Source organism: Dipodomys ordii, unplaced genomic scaffold, assembly GCF_000151885.1.
Source record: "Dipodomys ordii isolate 6190 unplaced genomic scaffold, Dord_2.0 Scaffold87, whole genome shotgun sequence".
NCBI lineage: Eukaryota > Metazoa > Chordata > Mammalia > Rodentia > Heteromyidae > Dipodomys > Dipodomys ordii.
In genome coordinates this window covers 755,375-774,954 of record NW_012267303.1, presented here as the reverse complement: position 1 = coordinate 774,954, position 19,580 = coordinate 755,375, and the positions used below count along the sequence as shown (strand labels likewise).

The window sequence follows — 19,580 nt, the reverse complement described above, 5'->3', positions numbered from 1 at the left end:
AACTCATAGGATGGCAAATGTTTGAGATACCACACCGTTCAAACATGGTCTCCTGCCATCCAATGGGCTGGTTTCCTTGTTCTGTTGTTGTTTTGTGCCCAGCCTGGGCCTGGGTGCTATCCTGGGCTTTTTATGCTCAAGGCTAGCGCTCTACCACTTGAGCCACAGCGCCACCGCTGGCTTTCCTTTGGCAGTTTATTGGAGGTTACCTGGCTTTTTAACCTGGGCTGGCTTCAAACTGCGATCCTCAGACCCCAGCCTCCTGAGTAGCTAGGATTACAGGTGCAAGCTGCTGGTGTCCAGCCGCCATTTGATTTTTTAGCTGGTTAATTGGAGATAGGCTGGCCTCAACCTCAGATCTCAGCCTTCTGAGTGGTTAGGACATGAGCTACTGGGCCTGGGGGGCTGGGACCTCTGACAGAAAAGTGTTACTATGAGGCTTCTAACCACAGCCCAACGGTGACCTGGCTATGGGTTCCTTGGCTTTTCTGGTCAGAGGAGGACCTCTGGGTTAAATGTGGCTGAACAAGGAAGGTAAACTGAGGACCGGAGCAGGACGCCACGCCGGGCAGCCTTACCTACCGTTGTGCGACATCCCGACAGACAGGCACTTGTGGAAGCGGCAGTACTGGCACTTATTTCGGTTCTTCTTCTGAATCTTGCAGCTGCGGTCACACCTGTCATACACCAGCTTCAGCCGGATGGTTCGCCGAAAGAAGCCCTGGGAGATTAGCACCATTTATGAGGGACATGGACACCAGTGACTCCTCCTAACAGTTGACTTCAGCTTTCTTGGGCCCATTTGTTGTTTCTTCTTCAATTAACTACATTTAGAGAGTGGCAGTTTTGCCAGGTGCCGGTGGCTCATGCCTGTCATCCTAGCTACTCAGGAGGCTGAGTTCTGAGGATTGCGGTTCAAAGCCAGCTTGGGCAGGAAAGTCTGTGAGACTTACCTCCAATAAAAACCACTAGAAAACCGGAAGTGGAGCTGTGGCTTAAGCGGTAGAGCGCTCACCTTAAGCTGAAGAGCACAAGGACAGTGCCCAGGCCCAGAGTTCAAGCCCCATGACCGGAAAAAAAAAAAAAAAAAAGAAAACTTGAGATGATGAGCTGGTGGCCCACGACTGTCATCCTAGACACTCAGGAGGCTGAGATCTGAGGATCACAGTTTGAAGCCAGTCCAGGCAGAAAAGTCTGTGAGACTCTGATCTCCAATAAACTGTTAAAGGAAAGCCGGTGGTGGAGCTGTGGCTCAAGTGGAAGAGTGCCAGCCCTGAGTAGAAAAAGCTAAGGGTCAGCACCCAGGAGGCCCTGAGTTCAAGACCCAGTACTGGCACAGGAAAAAAAAAGAGTGTATGTTGACTTTGGGTCCTTTCCTTTTTAGTTCTTGCTGACGTGTACGTGTGGCGGGAGGTGGGAAGGACTTACACTCACTCGGCTTATGGTGACTCTGGGTCCTTTCCTTTTTAGTTCTTGCTGATGTGTGCGTGTGGTGGGAGGTGGGAAGGACTTACACTCACTCGGCTAATGTGCTTATGGCTGGTACTCTACCACCGGAGCCATGCCCCCATCCTTGATTTTCTTTTAAAGGACACATTTCTATCAGTCGCTTACAACATACAGCAGAGTGATCTGCCTTAGACTCCAGAGAGAGAGAGAGAGAGAGAGAGAGAGAGAGAGAGGAGTTAGCCGGCACAGACAGAGGTCGGTTTCTGGGCCCTTCTGCAGAGACCTCGTGATGGCAGCCACCCTCGAGTCAGGTCCAAGCGCCCGGCGCAGTGGGCCCCTCCCCCAGGGGCCCCGCACCTTGCAGCCTTCACACGCGTGGACTCCGTAGTGGTAGCCCGAGGCCTTGTCTCCACAGATCCGACACTCGATGTTCAGTGCTCCACTCGGGGGCTCATCCGTGCTGCCAGGCACGGCAGGGCAGGAGACTGACGAGGGACTGGAAGCTGGAGAGAGGGTGTCTATAGGCAGAAGAAGAGAACATGGACAATCCCAGATGCCCTGCCTAGATCCGAAGCAACCTTTAAGGAGATGATGGGGGGAGAGCGTCTGCTCACGAGCAGGACCTGTCCTGCATCTCCTCTCCCTAATCAGGCTCTCTTGTGCCCTGACTACCATGATGCTGGGATCCCTCAGCTCCCAGGCCCCTGTTTACACCCACTGGCCAGTGTCCTGAGTTCTGGTTCTGCACACAGCCTGTCTTACTAGACCCTCACCATGCTCCACACACCCTACACAGAACTCTGCTGTTTTGTTTGCTTGCTTGCTTCCAGGTCTTCTGCAACTGTTAACTCAGTGAATGGTACCAGAACACAGGCCAGGGGTGGTAGTGCACACCTGTACTTCTAGCTCTTGGGAGGCTAAGGTGGGAGGACTGTGACTATGAGGTCAACCTGGACTACATACTGAGACTGCATCTCCAAAGCTGGAAAGATTCAGGCAACATCCAAAGCATTGTCCATAGAGGAAGAAAAGAAAATAACAAAAAATACAAACTTTCTGTAAGAATAAGAAAAGGCAAGACAAATACTGCAGGCCCACACCTGTAATCCTCTCTGCATACAAGGCTGAGATCTGAGGACTGAGGCTCAAAGCCAGCCCAGGCAGACAGATGAGAGATGTTAACACTTCCTCCAATAGCTGACAGAGCAAATTGATGGAACACAAAGGATATGAATGACTTGAAGCATGGTAATTACCAATTTGATCTAATTAATATCCACAGAACACTGCCCAGCACCTACTGACACATTCTGCCTGTGGCAAACCCTATTCCTGGCCCTCAGACAGCAATGAATTCTTCCTAAAGCTGAGATATCAGTCCAGGAAGAATGTCTCTGACATCCACAGAACTAAGTGATAAGTCAGCAACATAAATGTAGCTGTGAAATCCTCAAATATTTGGAAAGTCAAACACAAATTTTAACTCACAGATTAAAAATCAAAAGATAAGTTATTAAGTATTTTGAACTGAATACAAATATAAGTTGTATCCCAGTGCCTCATGGCTGTAATCCTAGCTACTTGAGAGGCTGAGATCTGGAAGGTAGTAGATCAAAACCAGATGGAAAGAAAAGTCCAAGAGACTCCATCTCCAAAATAACTAGCAAAAAGCAGAGCTGGATACATGGCTCAAGTGGTATATGAGAGTGATCAAGAAAGATTTTTCATGGGAATGCAAGGTTGGCTTAATCTTCATAAACTATCATCCATGATATTACCAAATTAAAAATGCAAAATATTTAGATCACCTTATTAGATGCATTAAAAAGTATTTCTTAAAATCAAACATCAATGCCTGAATTAAAATTAAAAAAAAAAGCCTGGACAGAAAAATCTGTGAGACTCCACCTCCAAAATAGCACAAAGCAGTGCCAGAGGTGCGGCTCCTGTGTTAGAATACCAGTTGACAAGCAAGTCAGGTGAGCTTGAGGGCCTAAGTAGTTAAAAAACCAAACCAAACAAAAAGCAACTTAAAAAAAAGACATGCATCTTGAAAAGAAGAAGTAAAAGAGGGTCCCTGCAGCAAACAATCTGATTACAGAACTTCTCAAAGAATCTCTACAAAGCTGCTGCATGAATTAGTGCCTTGAGCAAGGGCACAGGCAAGATACTAGATTATTGTCTAAAATCGATTTTAGTTCTCTGTGTGTAGCCATAGATGATGAAAAGTTAAAATGTGTTTCTGTGCAAGAGAAACCAGGGCAGGTGTTCCTACAGCGACCCATGTGTGTGAGCTTTCCCGAGGCTCTATCCATCACAGCCGAAGACTGGCAGTGATGCCAGTGTTCGTTAACAGGTGCCTACATAAGACACCAGCAGTCTAAAAAAAGAAAGAAATATCCAACCCTTGGGGCTGGAGGTGTGGCTCATTTGGTAGAGCTCTAGCCAATGAGCAAAAACATCAGGTATCAAGTCTGAGCCCCAGTCTGGGACACAAAGAAAAAAGAAGAAATCAAATACCAATGGTCCACCCAGACTGTAATAACCGAGTGGATTACCGAGGTGTGCCACCGAGCACACAGATCTCAGCCAAATAAAAGAGACCAGCTAGAACACAAGCTTACATTTATATAAAGCCCTAGAGAAAATACAGTAAGCAGGAGGGACAGAAAGCAGACTTGTGGCTATGGGGGAGACAGGGTAGCTGAGGGCAGGAAGAAGGTTTACCCAAGATACATGTAACTTCTGGACTGATGGACACTCTTGAGTGTGATGATGGTTTCACAGGTGTGTGCATATGTGTGTGCACACACCAGATTACTATATTTTTACTTGTGCCAGTATTAGGGCTTGTGCCAGTATCAGGACCTAGCTGCGCTTCCTTAGCTTTTTGATCAAGGCTGGTACTTTACCACTTCAGCCACATCTCCACTTCCAGAAATGTTTTATTGTTGGTTAATTGAAGATGAGTTTCATGGCCTTTCCAGGCTCACTTCAAACTGATATCCTCAGATCTCAGCCTCCTGAGTAGCTCGGATTACAGGCATGAGCCACCAGCCCCGGGCTACATTAGATTATTATTTGTTGTTGTTGTCAGTAGTGTGGCCTAAATTCTGGGCCTGGGCGCTGTCCCTCAGCCCTTCAGCTCAAGGCTAGTGCTCTACCACTTGAGCCACAGCGCCACTTCCAGCTTTTTCTGCTTATGTGGTGCTGAGGAATCGAACCCAGGGCCTTGTGCATGTGAGGCAAGCGCTCTACCACTGAGCCACCTTCCTGGCCCCAGGTTATTTTTTTTAAAGGTGTAACTTCTTGCTTTCTCAAGGACAACCCTGTTAGTGGAGGGCTTTCCAGGAAGTAGCACTCACCTGTGATGACAGAGCCATCTGAGCTTGGACCGCTTCCTAAGTACTGATAATCTGTGAAACTGAAGCTTCCAGAACTTTCTTCACCAATAGACTGCGAAATCTCTTGAATGCTTCCCATCTCTTGTAGGAACTCCTCAGACAATGGGCTTTCTAGGTCCTCTGTCTCCAGCGGAGAGAGAGGGCAGATCAGGCTTTCTGTGTCCACCATGATGCCGATGGAGCCGGTCCTCTGTGGAGGGAGAGACACCATGTGTGAGCGGACAGGCAAGAGCGCTCATTCGTGTTCTTAAACGAAAGCATCCATGTGTGTGTGTGTGTGTGTGTGAGCATGTGCACATGGGTGCACACACATGTACCCAAACAGAAGCTTGAACTCAGGGCTCTGGTGCTGACCCTTAGCTTTTTCACTCAAAGGCTGGCATTCCACCACTTCTGGCTTTTAGTGGTTAATTGGAGATAAAGAGTCTCACAGACTTTCCTGTCTGGGCTGGCTTCGAACCACGATCCTCAGATCTTAGCCTCCCGAGGAGCCGGATCATAGGTGTGAGCCACCAGCATCCAGCTGACAGCCGCATTTGTGTTGAAGATGCACCTGCACTCCCCATGTAAGAGCTAATGGGGCTGACTATCTTTTCTAGGCTTAACTCTTGAGATGCACACTAAAAAAAGAAATCCCAAAGCATCTCTAAACAACGCCATGAGGGAGAAGCCAGAGTGGTCGGGCTGGGGCCGTGTGCTCCTGGCTGGCTGTACACACCTCTGACATGGGGGTGTTGAGACCCAGCCAGAGACAGAAACCCAGAGCCCCCAATCAGGGGGGCCACCTGTGGGAGCCACCCGTCAAACCCGTGCTGGAGGGCGGAGGAGTGAGGAGCCTGCAGGAAGGCCTGTGGACCAGGGGAGGGCAGGGGCCTTGGGAACAGAGCGGCCTGTGCAAAGGCCTGGGAACACGTGCCAGCAAAAAGAACAGGAAGGGAGGGCTGCAGCGAGCTGGCAGCTTCACAGGGCTCAGCCAAGGGGGGCCGGGAGGCCATGGCCCAGACTGAGGGGCCAGGGAGAAGAGAGCAGAGCACACAGCAAGTGTGCTCATCCTCTACCTCCTTACCCACAAGGCCGTGGACGTTGTATACTCTCTGTTGTTAGTGGGGTTTGGGAGACCTGAGAAGGCGGCTTGCAGACAGGGCTGGACATGAATGAGCAGACAAGTGGTCAGTTACTCTCCACAGGCGACAGGGTAGCATGGTGGTCCTTCCTGTGTTGGTGTGTGTGTGTGTGTGCGTGCCAGTGCTGGGACTTGAACTCGGTGCCTTAGCTTGGCTTTTTTTGATCAATGCTGGAAATAAAAGTCTCACAGATATTTCTATCCAGGCTGGCTTTGACCTGCAATCCTTAGAACTCAGCTTCCTAGGGTTACAGGTGTGAGCTACCGGCACCCGGCTCACCAGACTCTCACTCGGTTATTTTCCATGACTTTCTGTGACCTCCAGAGTGGGCCCACCGCGGCCGTGGGGGCTGGGCCCCGGGGCTGTGCACTGGCCGCGCCCCTCCCCCATAGCAATGCCCTGGTAGGCCAGCCTGGGCTGCCTTTCCCCTGGCTGCCGTTTTAAACAATTGTTTTGGCACGACAGGAGTTTTGAACTGGGAACTCATGCTTGCTTAGTAGATGCTCTACCACTGAGCCATGCCACTGGCCCTTTCTGCACTGGATATTTTTTGAGATAGGGTCTTCCTTCCTCTCTGGGCACATACCATACCCTGCCTGTTTTAGGCTTCCTGTGGTGGCTGGGGGGATGGACACACACTCCACCAGTTCTAGCCAGCCTGGGCTGGCCTCCACCTGCGTTCCTCACGCTCTCAGGCTTCTGACCAGTCGGGATGTCTTCCCTGGCCCTGCTTGTAGCCCACCTCTCTGAGCCCAGCTAGGCGACATTTAGCTTCTGGAACTATTTCCTATCTGAAAATGGTTACACTGAGCCCATGGGTCAGAAGAGGTAAGCGCTGACCCCAACCCTCAGGTCAGTGCAAGGTAGCTCTCCTCACGCTAGGGCAGAACACAACAATGTTCTGTTGGAACGAAGAATACTTTCCAAAGCAAATGTTCACCCATCAAATGCATTTATGTAACAACACCTTTAAGGGCAGTGGTAATTGCTTTCTTCCCTGAGTGCTGCATGTCATCCTAGCTCCTCAGGAGGAGGAGATCTGAGGATCTTGATTCGAGGTCAGCCCCAGTAGGAAGGTATGTGAGACTCTCATCTCCAATTAACCACCAAAGAGCTGAAAGTAGAGCTGTGGCTCAAATAGTAGAGTTGCAACCTTAAGGGGAAAAGCCCTCCTAGCAAAACATCAAAGCACAAAAACATACCACTTTTCTCAAGAAAGGAAAAATAAAAGGTAAAATTCGCACATCTTTGAGAAATTCACCTCTCACACTTGGAATTCTGATCATTTTCACAGGTGACAAAAACACACAAGGCTGAATAATATAGAACGGTAACTTTTTGTAGGGTGCTTAAGACTGTCTATTACTGTAAGTAAATCTATTAACGTAAATCTGTGCATTTTTGTTTGTTTTGTGCAAGGCTGGTGCTGGGGATCGAATGCGGGACCTTGTACATGATGAACATGCGGTGTACACAGAGCCTCAGTCCTGGCCCCTCCTTTTTTTTGTCAATTATGGGCTTGAACTCAGGGCCTGGTCACTTGTTCACATTCCCTGAGCTTTTGTGCTCAAGACTAGCACTCTACCACTCTGAGCCACAGCTTCACTTCCCATTTTCTGGTGGCTCACTGGAGGTAAGAGTTGCCCAGGCTGACTGCAAACCATAATCCTCAGATCTCAGCCTCCTAAGTAGCTAGGATTATGGGCATGAACCCCCAGCACCTGGCCCAGCCCCCTCATTCTATCATATTTTACTCTGCATTATCTCTGAAGGAAGATTTCTTCAAAGGCAAGCAAGATAATGGGGTAATGAGCATGATGCAATTTATTATTATTGTTATTGTTATTATATATTCTACCAGGAACCACAAGTTCAAAAGCCACAGTCATTAACTCACTCCATCAGCCACAAAGTTCATCTTTGTGCAAGCCGACAGCTGGCTAGAGGTTACCAGACCGATGGGGCTGAGGCCATGCCCCGTGTCCCAGTTACAAATGCACATGGCGGTGAGAGCTCTGGTCCGGCAGCCAGGAGCCTCCAGAGCCCAGGAAGATCCCCTCGCTCTCCTTCTGTACCTCAGAGTGTTTTGGGATCCTATCATTTTCTTTTGCAGTTGTTTTGAAAGAACCACGAGATTAACTTAGGCAAGCTGGGCTCGCCATTCAGGAGCTAAGCAAACAAAGCCCCTACCAGGAGTGAGGCAGTCTGGACTTGAACTCTGGCTGGAGGGATGGGCTCTCTGCGATCCCCAGTACATTGGCCTGCTCCTTCCCGGAGTGCAGATAAGAAGGCTTCCCTTTGCCCGAGTCCCCCAGAGAGATAGCAGAGGTCACACGGGCACACCCCAGCCTGCATGCCCCAGGTTCCTAGCAGGCTCTAGCTTTGGACTCTTCCCCATCTAGAAGCTTCTGGTCAGGGCAAGCCCGACACCTACAAGCCACTGCCATTGACTGGTTCATCAAGAAGGCCAGCCAATTGTGGGGCCCTATGCTCCAAATGCCCCAGAGGACAAGCTTTCTTTGAAGCTCCCATCTGACTCTGAATCTCTGTTTTCAGTTCTTAGTAGTTGAACATTTGACAATGAAAATACTCCTCAGGGAACCAAGTGGTAGATGGTTTGAAAACCCTAGAACATTAAACAAAACATAAGAATGTTAAATAAACAGGAAACAAGCCAGGTACCAATAGCTCACACCCGTAATCCTCGCCACTCAGGAAGTGGAGATCTGGGGATTGTGGTTCGAAGATGGCCTAGGCAGAGGAGTCCATGAAACTTTCTCCAGTTAACCAGAAAAAGGATGGGAATGGAGCTGTGACACATGGCACAGTGGCAAAGTGCCAGCCTTGAGGGGAAAAGCTAAGGAACAACACCTTGGTCCTGGAGACACACAGACACACACACGCACACGCACGCACACGCACACACACGCACACGTACACGCAAGAAAAGAAAAACAGGCATAGAATTTTGAGTGCTTTGTGTGGAGATGGAGGAGAATGCTGAAGGAATCTCTCATTCCCTGATCACCTGTGATACTCAAACGCTGAATGACACATTGCCAGCTCCTAGCTGCGTGACTAGTAGGAAGGTTAGGCTGAGTAGCTCACGGCAGGAGTGCTTACCCAGTAAAGCCACAGGAACCCCCGTGCTGGTGCACCCCTACGCAAAGGGGGTGACGTAGCTTCCTGTGCATCTCCCCGGCGAGGCTGCGTGCTGGCTAAGGGGGCCTGAACGCTCACCTCCGGGACAGCCAGCTCCCACCGCTGGAGCAGGGCCTGCGTCCCCTCCTGTCATTTACGTTTTCAGTCTATATTAATGATGCCACAGGTTTCCTCGTGGTATTTCCCCTGTACATAGACTGTCCGCACTCCCCCACTATTCACAGTTTCTTGGGTCCAGAAGTCATTTCCTAAATGCTGTCTGAAGTAACTTTTTTTTTTTAATCATTTCTTACTTACAAGGGAGCTTGACTTTGTCCCAACGATGCCGACAGTTCTTTATGCTGAGTTATCAGCGCAGTGAGGCAAGAAGCAGGGGACTTGAACTTGAGTTTCCACAGAGTATGAATAACTCCAGGCCTTCGGAATCTTAACTCCTCTCCCCTGTATCTTCTCTATAATCCCTTTCACTGCCGTGCCCAGAGATGGGAAATCTGTTGGGTTACTTTTTTTCTGGCTGCAGGTGGAAGGGATTTATGGGAGTGGTTTGGAGTTCTGTGCCAGCAGGCCGAGGGTCTTTCTCTTTTCCACCAGTCCTAATCCACTACCTTGTCAGAATCTGCAGATTTCTTACAGGTTATATTTCATCCTAGAATGAAGTCTCTGGCTCAGATTGTGGGGCTATGATCTAAAACGTTTCAGAATAAGCAAACAAACAAAAAGGCTAGGAAGCACTCTGTACCTTCACCTAGTACCCAGTGTTCACTGACGCTGATTAATCATTGGCCCACAGGTGGTGTAGAAAATGCCCCGGAAATACATGGTGAACAGCAAGGGCAGAGGGAGACATGAAGAGGCGTGGGGGCTAGGGATTCTAATGAACCGAGGTAAATCCATAACCAATGGTTTGCACATCACCCAGGGTTAACAGAGACTTCTGGAGCTTTCCCAACACCACCAAAGGCATTAAACTTGGGATTCTGTACTTGGAAGAACTGCTTTCATGGGAGAGTGGCTGGCCCAAGGTGGCACAGAGCGGCTGTGAATCTCCACTGCAGCTTTCGAGACACCAAGGGCTCCCACCCTGCGTAAGATCTGCCCGCGTTTTCCCTGGACTTACTGCTTCCAGTTTGAACCAAGCCTTGCTTTTTCCTCTCCTGAAAGTTTGTAGTTATTGTTCTCAGTGCCATTTTACCTTGGGGCGGTGCTGGCAGAACAGAGCAACGCTGGCCGTGGGGACGTCCTGCCTGCGTGCGGTCATCAAACCCGAGCACGCTGTGACGCTGCCACAGAAGCAGGAAGTCCACTGAACTGCCATGTGGACTTGTCATTCAGCGTTGATCAGGGCAGACAACACGCAGCCACCGAGAGAGCACTGGGACGATCAGCAGCAGGGGCCAGGGAAGCTGTTAACTGTCTGCGGTCCTGCCACACAACGAGGGGGCATTCCCTAAGACGGAGGACCTGGGCACCCAACAGAGCCTCCTGGAGAGGCAGCGCTTATAAGGCTGAGCTTTACAAGCCACAGGGTTCAACCGATGGTCCCTTTGGAGATGGATGACTATGAGGTATGAAACACAGACAAGTATTTGCCTGAACAAAAGGCGGAGACCAAAGACAGAAAGCCTAACTAAGCTCTGAAGGGCCCACAGACCAGGGCTCTGGGAAGGAAGGGACTGGCAGGACGAAGAGATGGGGGAAACATACTATTGATCGATTGATCGATCGTTTGCTCTACCTATCCATCCATCCTAGCAGCTGAGAGCACACCATCCACAACATCACACACACACATGTTCCTGCGGTTCTCCAGCGGCAGGGGCCGGTCCACAGAGGAGAAAGGCAGAGGCTCAGAGAGGAAAGATGCTTACCCCACGAGAAAGTAAGAGACACACGTCAGCGAGTGGTGGAGAGTGCCGTGTGGCAGGTGCAGCATCCTGGAGGGCCAGGCGGGCGCTGAAGGACAGGGGATGAAGACGGCGCCTACGTGGTAACCAGACTCAGCAGGAGGCGCAGCAGAAAGCAGGGTAAAGGGCCTGGCGCACTCACACGCACGGCCAGCACGTCACTGGCTACGTAGGTGAAAGTGGCTGGAAAATCTACTCTAAGAGTTGTGTCACCTGTGCGAGATTGCATAACCAACAGCCTCAAACCCAGCCGCTTAAAACCACAGTCACTTCATTTGTTCCCAATTCTGTGGGAAAGTCCCGGCCAGCTGGACGGCGCTGGGCAGGGCGCGTCTTCTGCTGGTGCAGCCTGTGAATGCAGCGCTGTGGTCACTTGGAGATCCCCCAGGGTCTGTCGGTCCAAGATGGCTCCAGCTGCCCACCTGGGGGGTGGGCACGGCTCCTGGCTGGCCCTTTCTCACAAAGTGGCCATCTTACTGTGGGCAAGGTTTCCTCAAGAGGCAGCAGGACCCGAAGCGGGTGAGTGTGGGGACCACAGGCCTCTTCCACTAGGCCTTGCTTGTTAAGTTACACAACATCACTTCTGCCATGCTCCATGCATCAAAGCAGGTGAACTGGAGAACCTGTGGCCGTTTGCAGGGCAGCACAGCAGAAACAGCGCGAGGATAGGTGTCCCTGCTGGAGCAGGAGGGGTCATGGCCGCTGTGGTGGTATTTTGGGGTGCACCACATTTAGACTGACTCTGCTATCAACCACTCAGGAGTCGGCATTAGAACATCTGGAGGCAGGGTGGGATTAAGCTGCAAAGGACACAAGGCCAGACGCCGCGCCCTCCTGGAGAAGGAAGCCCATCCTGGAGAGGGTAGCCCATCCTCCAAGTGCGGCAGCTTCCTGCAGCGGAGGCGGGAGGCGGGAGACTGGGGACAGAGAGCTGGTGGCCTCAGACATTTGGGACAGAGCCCAGGAGGACGTTTCTTCCCTGGCTCAGGTAAACGGTGGAAGAACTGGCATCGGGGACACAAACACAACAGCTCTTTCCAGGCAGACACCGAGAGATGACCAAGGAGTTCCGAACCGACACGCAGGTTCAGCCCACGCACCTCTGCCCTGTCTGTCTCTTTGAGGTACTGGAGTTTGAACTCAGGGCCTCATGCTTACAAGACAGATGCTGGGCCATGGAACCCTTTTTTGCACTGGTGATTTTGAGTAGAGTGCTGCTTTTGACCCGGGGTGGGAGCTGGACTGTGATCCTCCTATGTTAGGCTTCCCACAGTAGCTGGGGTGACAGGCCTGTGCCCCCTTCTTCCACTGAGATGGCATGTTGCAAACTCTTTTCCCTGGCCTGGCTTGGAACCGCAATCCTCCCAACTGCAGTCTTTCATGTAGCTAGAATGACAGGTGCGAGCCTCCCCAACCCCTGTGTCTGGCTCGCCTGTCCCCACCTCTGAGTGACGTTCCCAGAAGCCACAGCTAGGAGGCGCAAGACCATCGTCGGGGAAGGCAGCCGTGGCACAGGGGTTGCACTGCCAGTGAGGACCCTCGGACCCGGCCCCACACGAGCCAGAGTAAAGTGAGAAAAGTCCCTGTGCCCGCCCGTGTCCACCTCCAGGGAAGCCCAGACTCAAAGGAACTTTTCACCAGACCAAGTAACCAGGCATGCACAAAGACAGCCACTGTGCCCTGCAGTCATGCGTGGCCGCGGCCTGCATTCTAAAGCTCCTCCTGGGTTTGTGGTTCTGGGAGTTGATGGAGAGATGGGTCCTTTTTTAAACCTTTTCATCCTGAGCTTTCTCCTTCCATATTTAGATAAAGCCAATGGATCTGTACATAGCTGGACAGATGCGCTGTGAATCTGTGGCCCTCACGGAGACTAGAGCTTACCAGGCAACCCCAAGGCAGCCGTTCTTGCTCTATTACTAAGCTACATGGCGTCAGGGTGACCAGCAGGGCTCTGGTGACCACAGGGCAGACGACAACACTCCGGAAAAGAGCAGAAGGGATGTGATGCTTGCTCAGCTGGTGCTCTCCCACTGGAGCCATGCCACCAGCCCAGATTTTGCTGGTTAATTGGGGATTAGAGTCTCGTAGAGTTTTCTTTCCGGTTGTGGGGCCTGAACTCTGGGCCTGGGCGCTGTCCCTCAGCTCTTCAGCTCAAGGCTAGCGCTCTACCACTTGAGCCACAGCGCCACTTCCAGCTTTTTTCTTTTTGCTTATGTGGTGCTGAGGAATCAAACCCAGGGCCTCATGCATGCAAGGCAAGCACTCTACCACTGAGCCACCTTCCTAGCCCCCTCGTAGAGTTTTCTGCCAGGCTGCCTTCCAACTGAGATCCTCCAGATGTCAGCCTCCCGAGTAACTAGGATTACAGGGGCTTGTGACTGGTGCCCAGCAAAGTGTCTGTTTCAAAAAGGAATATTCAGAAGACACAGAAGATACAGTCATAAACTTAACAGAGGATTGAAGACAAGGCTGTAAAGGTGCCAAAAGTAGGGGGTAAGGAGTGACAGAAAATATGAGATTAAAGTAAGACAGGTCCAGACTGGGTCTCATTTTAGGAGGAGAGGCGCAGACACAGAGCAGCAGATACCATTCCCTGGGACTCCAGGAAAACTTTCCAGACAGGAGGCTTGGAATCCCCTTGGGGTGGGGGGGTGGGGGTGGGGTAAAGATCGCCAAAGTAGACAGGAGGAACTCAGACACAGAAAGGCCTCCAGGGAGATTCCAGGACAGCTTGTGACCAAGCAAGACCCTCCAAGCCTTCAGAGAGGAAAAAGACATGCCACATGCTAAAATCAAATATCAGACAACTATGGGATTTCTCAGCAGGAACATAAAACAAACAAAAAAAACGCTGGAGAAAAATGCTGTTGGGCCGGGCGCTGGTGGCTCACACCTGTAATCCTAGCTACTCAGGAGACTGAGATCTGAGGATCGCAGTTCAAAGCCAGCCCGGGCAGGAGAGACCGTGAGACTCCTATCTCCAATAAACCACCAGAAAACCGGAAGTGGCGCTGTAGCTCAAGTGGTAGAGCGCTCGCCTTGAGCTGAAGAGCTGAGGGACAGTGCCCAGGCCCAGAGTTCAAGTCCCACGACCGACAAAAAAAAAAAAAAAGGAAAGAAAAATGCTGTTGGGGCTGGGGGTGGTGCGGTAGCTCACCCAAGCCTGTCATCCCCACTGCACGGGACAGGGATCGAGAGATTCTCAGTTTGGGGCCAGCCCAGGTAAACAAGTTAGTGAGACTCCATCTCCATAGATAAGCTAATGTGGTGGTATGTGCCTGTAACCCCAGCTATGCAGGAAGTATAGATAGGAGGATCACAGTCTGAGGTTGTCTTGGGTTAAAACAACTACAGCAACACACACAGCAGGCAACTCCACTGAACAGGAGCTACAGCAACCATGGGCTGGGGTGTGGCTCACGTGGTAGAGCACACGGCTAGCAAGGGAGGGCTCCTAGCCCAGACCCCAATGCAGCCAGCAGGGTCTCCACAGGGTTCCCGGCTCCCTTCGGTGGTAGCTCGTGTCCCCCACCCGTTGGGAGTAATTATCGGTGAACATGGTACTCAGGACATCCTGCAGGGATGAAGGTTCGCATTTCTTCTCAGGAAGACCCAACACCCCAGGAAGAAGACCCATGGATGGCCCTGGTGATGGCGCTGGTGATGTGTTAACACTTTCTGTGCTACAGAGTGCCACACTGCCACTCTGTCCCAGGCACCTAGCATCTTCTGCCTGGTCACCCTTGCTCAGCCCCTGGGGTTACTTTCCAGGTAAGAAAGTGAAGTACTGTGAGGTCACAGCATCCTGTGACGGGCCCGGGGAGCCGCACTGAACGCGGAGGCCGCCGGCTTCTCCACATGGGGTCTCTGGAGGAATTACTGCCCGGCATCCCAGCTTTCACCTACGACCTGCAAGTCACAGACCTGGCATCTAGTTTCTGAATGACCTCGAGGTCACTCGATCCTTTTCATTCCCTGCTGATCTGTGTCAAAGGCAGATGCCTGCTGAGAACATGAGATTCTTCATTTGTCTTTAGTAGAGTTTAGTGGAGACTTTACTTGTATGGCCAAGTATGGCATGGTTCATGGAGATTTCCGTCCTCGTTCAGTGGAATCTGTTAGTGCTGCACCTAGAGCCGCTCCCCTTATGCCCCCATGCCCCCCCCCCGCGCCTCTGGTCTGTTTTCTGTCACTGTGGAATCATACAAATAGAACCCTATGACACGATTCTGGCTTAATTCACTCCCGTGGAGGGGCAGATGTCACAACCTTCTGTTTAATTACCAGGTCTTCTTGGGCTATGGGGAGGGCCACAGTTGATGGTGGGGACCTCTGGCTGTCACACAGCCGCTGGCAGTGTTGGTGCCCCTCTGTATGAACCGTGCCTTTTTTCTCGGGGTTCAGTACCTGGGAGTGTGGTTGCTGGATGGCAGAGGAGCTATATCACCTCATCTTTCCTCCAGTCCTCCTCCCTCAGGTCAGCAGCACCGGTGTGTCCGGTCTTCCTGCTTCTGCTCATTCTAATGGCGCGTGGTGCACCGGATCGCCGCCGAGGCCCAGGCCCAGGCCGGCAGGCAGGGGCCTGGCAATCGGCATTTCCTTCCAGGTTGGTTTTGAGAGCTCTCTCTGGGCTGTGTCCTGTCGCTAAGCACTGCCTTACACGATTTCTTTGCAGCCTGTATCTCATGCTTTCATTCTCCTGCAACTATGTCTGATGAAGTCCAACCTACCCGGTTTTTCTTTTATGGGTGGCATTATCAGCCTCTTGTCCTTAAAGTCTTTTTGCAAATCCAAGGTCACAGGTTTTTTCCCCATGCATTTTTCTTTTTCCTAGAAGTTCTATAGCTTTAGGTTTCACATTAAGATCCGGAATCTCTTTGGAATTACTTTTTTGTGAACTGGTGTGAAGAAGACTTGAGAGTTCACTTGGGGTGTGGGCAACCCCCACACTGGAAGCTTTTGCGGGAAGGATTGTGCTTTCTCCACTGGTGGCCTTCATGCCTTTGTCAAAAACCAGCTGGTTTTTTATTTTGTTGCTTTTGGAGGTTTTTTTTTTGGGTGCCAGTCCTGGAGCTTGAACTCTGGGCCCGAGTACTGTCTGTCCCTGAGGGCTTTTTGTTTGTTTTTGTTGTTGTTTTTGCTCAAGGCTAGTTCTTTACCATTTAAGCCACTGTTACACTTCTGGCTTTTTTGGTCATTCACTGGAGATAAATCTCACAAACTTTTCTACTCGGGCTGGATTTGAACTGTGATCCTCAGATCTCAGACTCCTGAGTTAGCCACCACTACCTGGCAAAACCAGTTGTTTTAAAAATGAGAAACCAATGTGGGATTTTTTATCAACTGCTTTTTTTTTTTAACCAACTGACAAGTTCAGTTAGTTTTCCTTTTTTATCCTGTTGACACAGTGAGTGACTATTTTTTAAAATTTATTAGTATATATTAGTTGTATGAGGGGGGTTTCATTATGACACTTCCAGAGCTACATTAATTCTTATACCTTTAAGACATTCTTCAATTCTTAGGAATAACTCCATGAGCTATATTTTTTTTTATATAAATGGTATAGCAATACCTTTAAGAGATTTTGTTTTTGTTTTTTGTCAGTCATGGGACCTGAACTCTGGGCCTGGGCGCTGTCCCTCAGATCTTCAGCTCAAGGCTAGCGCTCTACCACTTGAGCCACAGCACCACTTCTGGCTTTTTCTGCTTATGTGGTGCTGAGGCATCAAACCCAGGGCCTCATGCATGAGAGGCAAGCACTCTACCACTGAGCCATCTTCCCGGCCAAGAGTTTTATTAGAAATTTGCAACTAGGTTCACTGGCCTTCGGTTTCCTTCACTTATAATGAATGCCTTTGTCTGAGTTCATTATCAGATCACCACTAGATTCACGGGAAGAACTGGGCGCTAGTACCACATCTTTATTTTCTGGAAGCTTTTGTGGGGACCAGAACTGTTTTCTCCTTAGACATCTGTTAGAATTTTTAGGGACACCATTTAAGCCTGGAATTTCTGTGTGAGGTTTCAAGCAAAACTTTTATTAGATTTCGGGCCATTGATGTGATCTATTTGTCTTGAATCCAGGCTAGAAGTCTGTGCAGCTCAAGTAATGTCTCCATTCCCACTGGGCTGCCAAGTTTATCTGCACGAGTTCACACTATGCCACGGTCACCCTTTGGTTATCTGTATGATCCGTGCTGATGACTCTGAGCTCATGCAGATACTGGCAATTTGTCTTTCCCTCCCTTCCTTCCTTCTTTCCGTCTTCCTCCTTCCCTCTTTCCTTCCTCCTTCCTTTAGTCTCCCTTCCTTTCCTTCTTTTGCTCTTTCTCCTTTCTGTCCCTCCCTCTGTTTTTTTTTTTTTTGGATCAGCTAGGCTAGAAGTTTGTCAATTTTATTTGTTCTAAAAAAAAAGCTTTGTTTTTCCTTGATTTTTCTCTACTATTTTCTCTGGTATGCTAATCATTTATATCTACTGTGATTCTTGTTAATTTTTTTTCTGCTTTATATAATTAGGTTTAACTGACCCACTTTTTCTAGTTTGTTAGGTCACTAGTTTGAGTTCTTGGTTTTCCTAATATAAATGTTTAGTGCTGTAAATGTCCATTTACAGTCTAGTGGGGCACTGATGGCTCAAGCCTGTAATCCTAACGGCTTGGAAGGAAGAGGCAGAGAGCAAGGGATTTCAGCTCAAAGACAGTCTGGATTTTTTTAAGCTTGAAAGACTCCATCTCAACAATGACTGGGTACAGTGGCCATCCCAGCAACAAAAGGAAGAACAAATATGAGTATTGTAGTGTCCATACTAGTCCAATATAAAGCAAGACTCTATCCTGAATAACCAACACAAAAAAGGCTTGGGGGCATGGCTCAAGTGGTAGAACACCTGTTTAACAAGTACCAGTCCCTGAGTTCAAACCCCAGTATTGACCCTGAAAAAAACAGATGAGTCCAGCTGGGTACCAGTGGCTCATGCCAGTAATCCCAGCTACTCAGGAGGCTGAGGTCTGACAAGCAGGAAAGTCCATGAGACTCTTATCACCAGTTAACCATTAAAGGCCAGAAGTGGAGCTGTGGCTCAACCAGTAGACACAAAACCTTGAACAAAAATGCTCAGGGAAAGTGCTCATGTCCTGAGTTCAAGTCCTAGGACCTGCAGTTAAAAAAAAAAAGGAAACAAAGACCAAGGTGCATGTAAGGCACATGTGAAGTTTTTCTCCAGGATTAGCAGTATGGCTGCTTTGCTTTGCTTTGGCACACATGCAGAAGCAGAGAAGGTCCCCCATCCCTGTAAGTTCCGACTTACACGTTTACCTCTTTCGTACCACAGGACACTGACAGATTTGGGAAATGTAACAAGGATACCAGACTGCAATTGGAGGCGAAGTCACACGGTGGGTGGGGCCTGTCCTCCCTTCGCCACACGGTGGGCGGGGCCTGTCCTCCCTTGTGCCTGAGGCCCAGCGTAGGGCCAGGAACTGCATTCTCTTGTCATTTCCCTTTCTCTAGGAAACACCTGCACTGCTGCTGCTGCTTCTGGTAATAATGACGGCGGGGAATGTCCCTGCCCCCCGGCCTCCCTGTGGACAAGGCTTTCACACATGTGGGAAGTGATGGCCTGCACGCAGCAGGGACGCAGGACTTCTGCCGTGAGTGTCTCGTGGCTCTGTCTGAAGCCCGGTCTCACACGGGCTGTGGCTGCTCACACTTGCCTGCCCAGCTTTGTCCCTCTGCCAGCTGGAAGTGTGGACAAGGCTTTCCTGTTTGGAACGAGTGGTTCCCAGAGCCACACAGCTTCCATCCCCATTCAACAGGACAAGCAGGAGGAACGCAGGCACATAATAATTCTGCCCATCTCCAAATAAGAGAGCGAAGGGGAGATCCACGGCAGCCGACTGCTGACCCTGATTTGAACATCACCTACACATTCATGGACACGAGCAACAGTGAAGTCATTGAACATCACCTACACATTCATGGACACGAGCAACAGGAAGCCAGGGCTCCCTCCACGATGGATTGTGGCAGGACAAACTCTTTTCTAAGAAACTCGATGAGATTAAAAGTGACCACACTGAGAGGTCGGCGCAACCTACTGAAGAAAAACGTGGGATTTTCTGCCGTAAAGCAGGCCTCTGCGTAAGAGCAAGAGGGGCAGGAAACCTACGAAGGGGTTAGTCACGCAGCTCAGAGCCGGCGACGCGGGGGGCAGTAGGATTTCTGGGGAAACATTCTGGGACTGTGTGGGTCACAAGGCAAGCACATACTCAGAGGCCCACAGGAGAGACGTGGCTCGCTACGCCACATGCTTCAGGCGGCCTCCACTGCTGTCAGAGGCTGGGGCGGCCATCCACCAGCTGTGGGCCGCTGTGCCTGCTGCCGCCTTGCGAGCTACAGCTGCAGGAAGCTACAGCTCACAGTCCTGACTACCATCTGCCTTGTTTGTCTGTTCCATAGTGTGTGTGTGTGTGTGTGTGTATGTGTGTGTGTGTGCGTGTGTGTATGTGGTGCTGTGCATGTGTGTGCGTGTGTGC

At 50.3% G+C, this 19,580-nt stretch overlaps 1 protein-coding gene across 3 annotated transcripts in view; it reads right to left on the bottom strand.

Moving 5' to 3' along the window:
* Ppara (peroxisome proliferator-activated receptor alpha) overlaps positions 1 to 19,580 on the bottom strand; it is a 53,703-nt gene that overhangs the window by 7,960 nt on the left and 26,163 nt on the right. The window contains exons 1-4 of one of the 3 annotated variants that reach the window (XM_013025744.1): positions 9,437 to 9,683; positions 4,815 to 5,043; positions 1,807 to 1,967; positions 583 to 721 (exon numbers count right to left, since the gene is read on the bottom strand). In XM_013025744.1, the coding sequence (XP_012881198.1) occupies positions 583 to 721; positions 1,807 to 1,967; positions 4,815 to 5,022 (508 nt within the window). In that variant the 5' untranslated portion in view covers positions 5,023 to 5,043; positions 9,437 to 9,683. Of the gene's footprint in view, positions 1 to 582; positions 722 to 1,806; positions 1,968 to 4,814; positions 5,044 to 9,436; positions 9,684 to 19,580 lie in introns of those variants that run through there. The other 2 variants (XM_013025743.1, XM_013025745.1) reach the window with 2 other exon arrangements.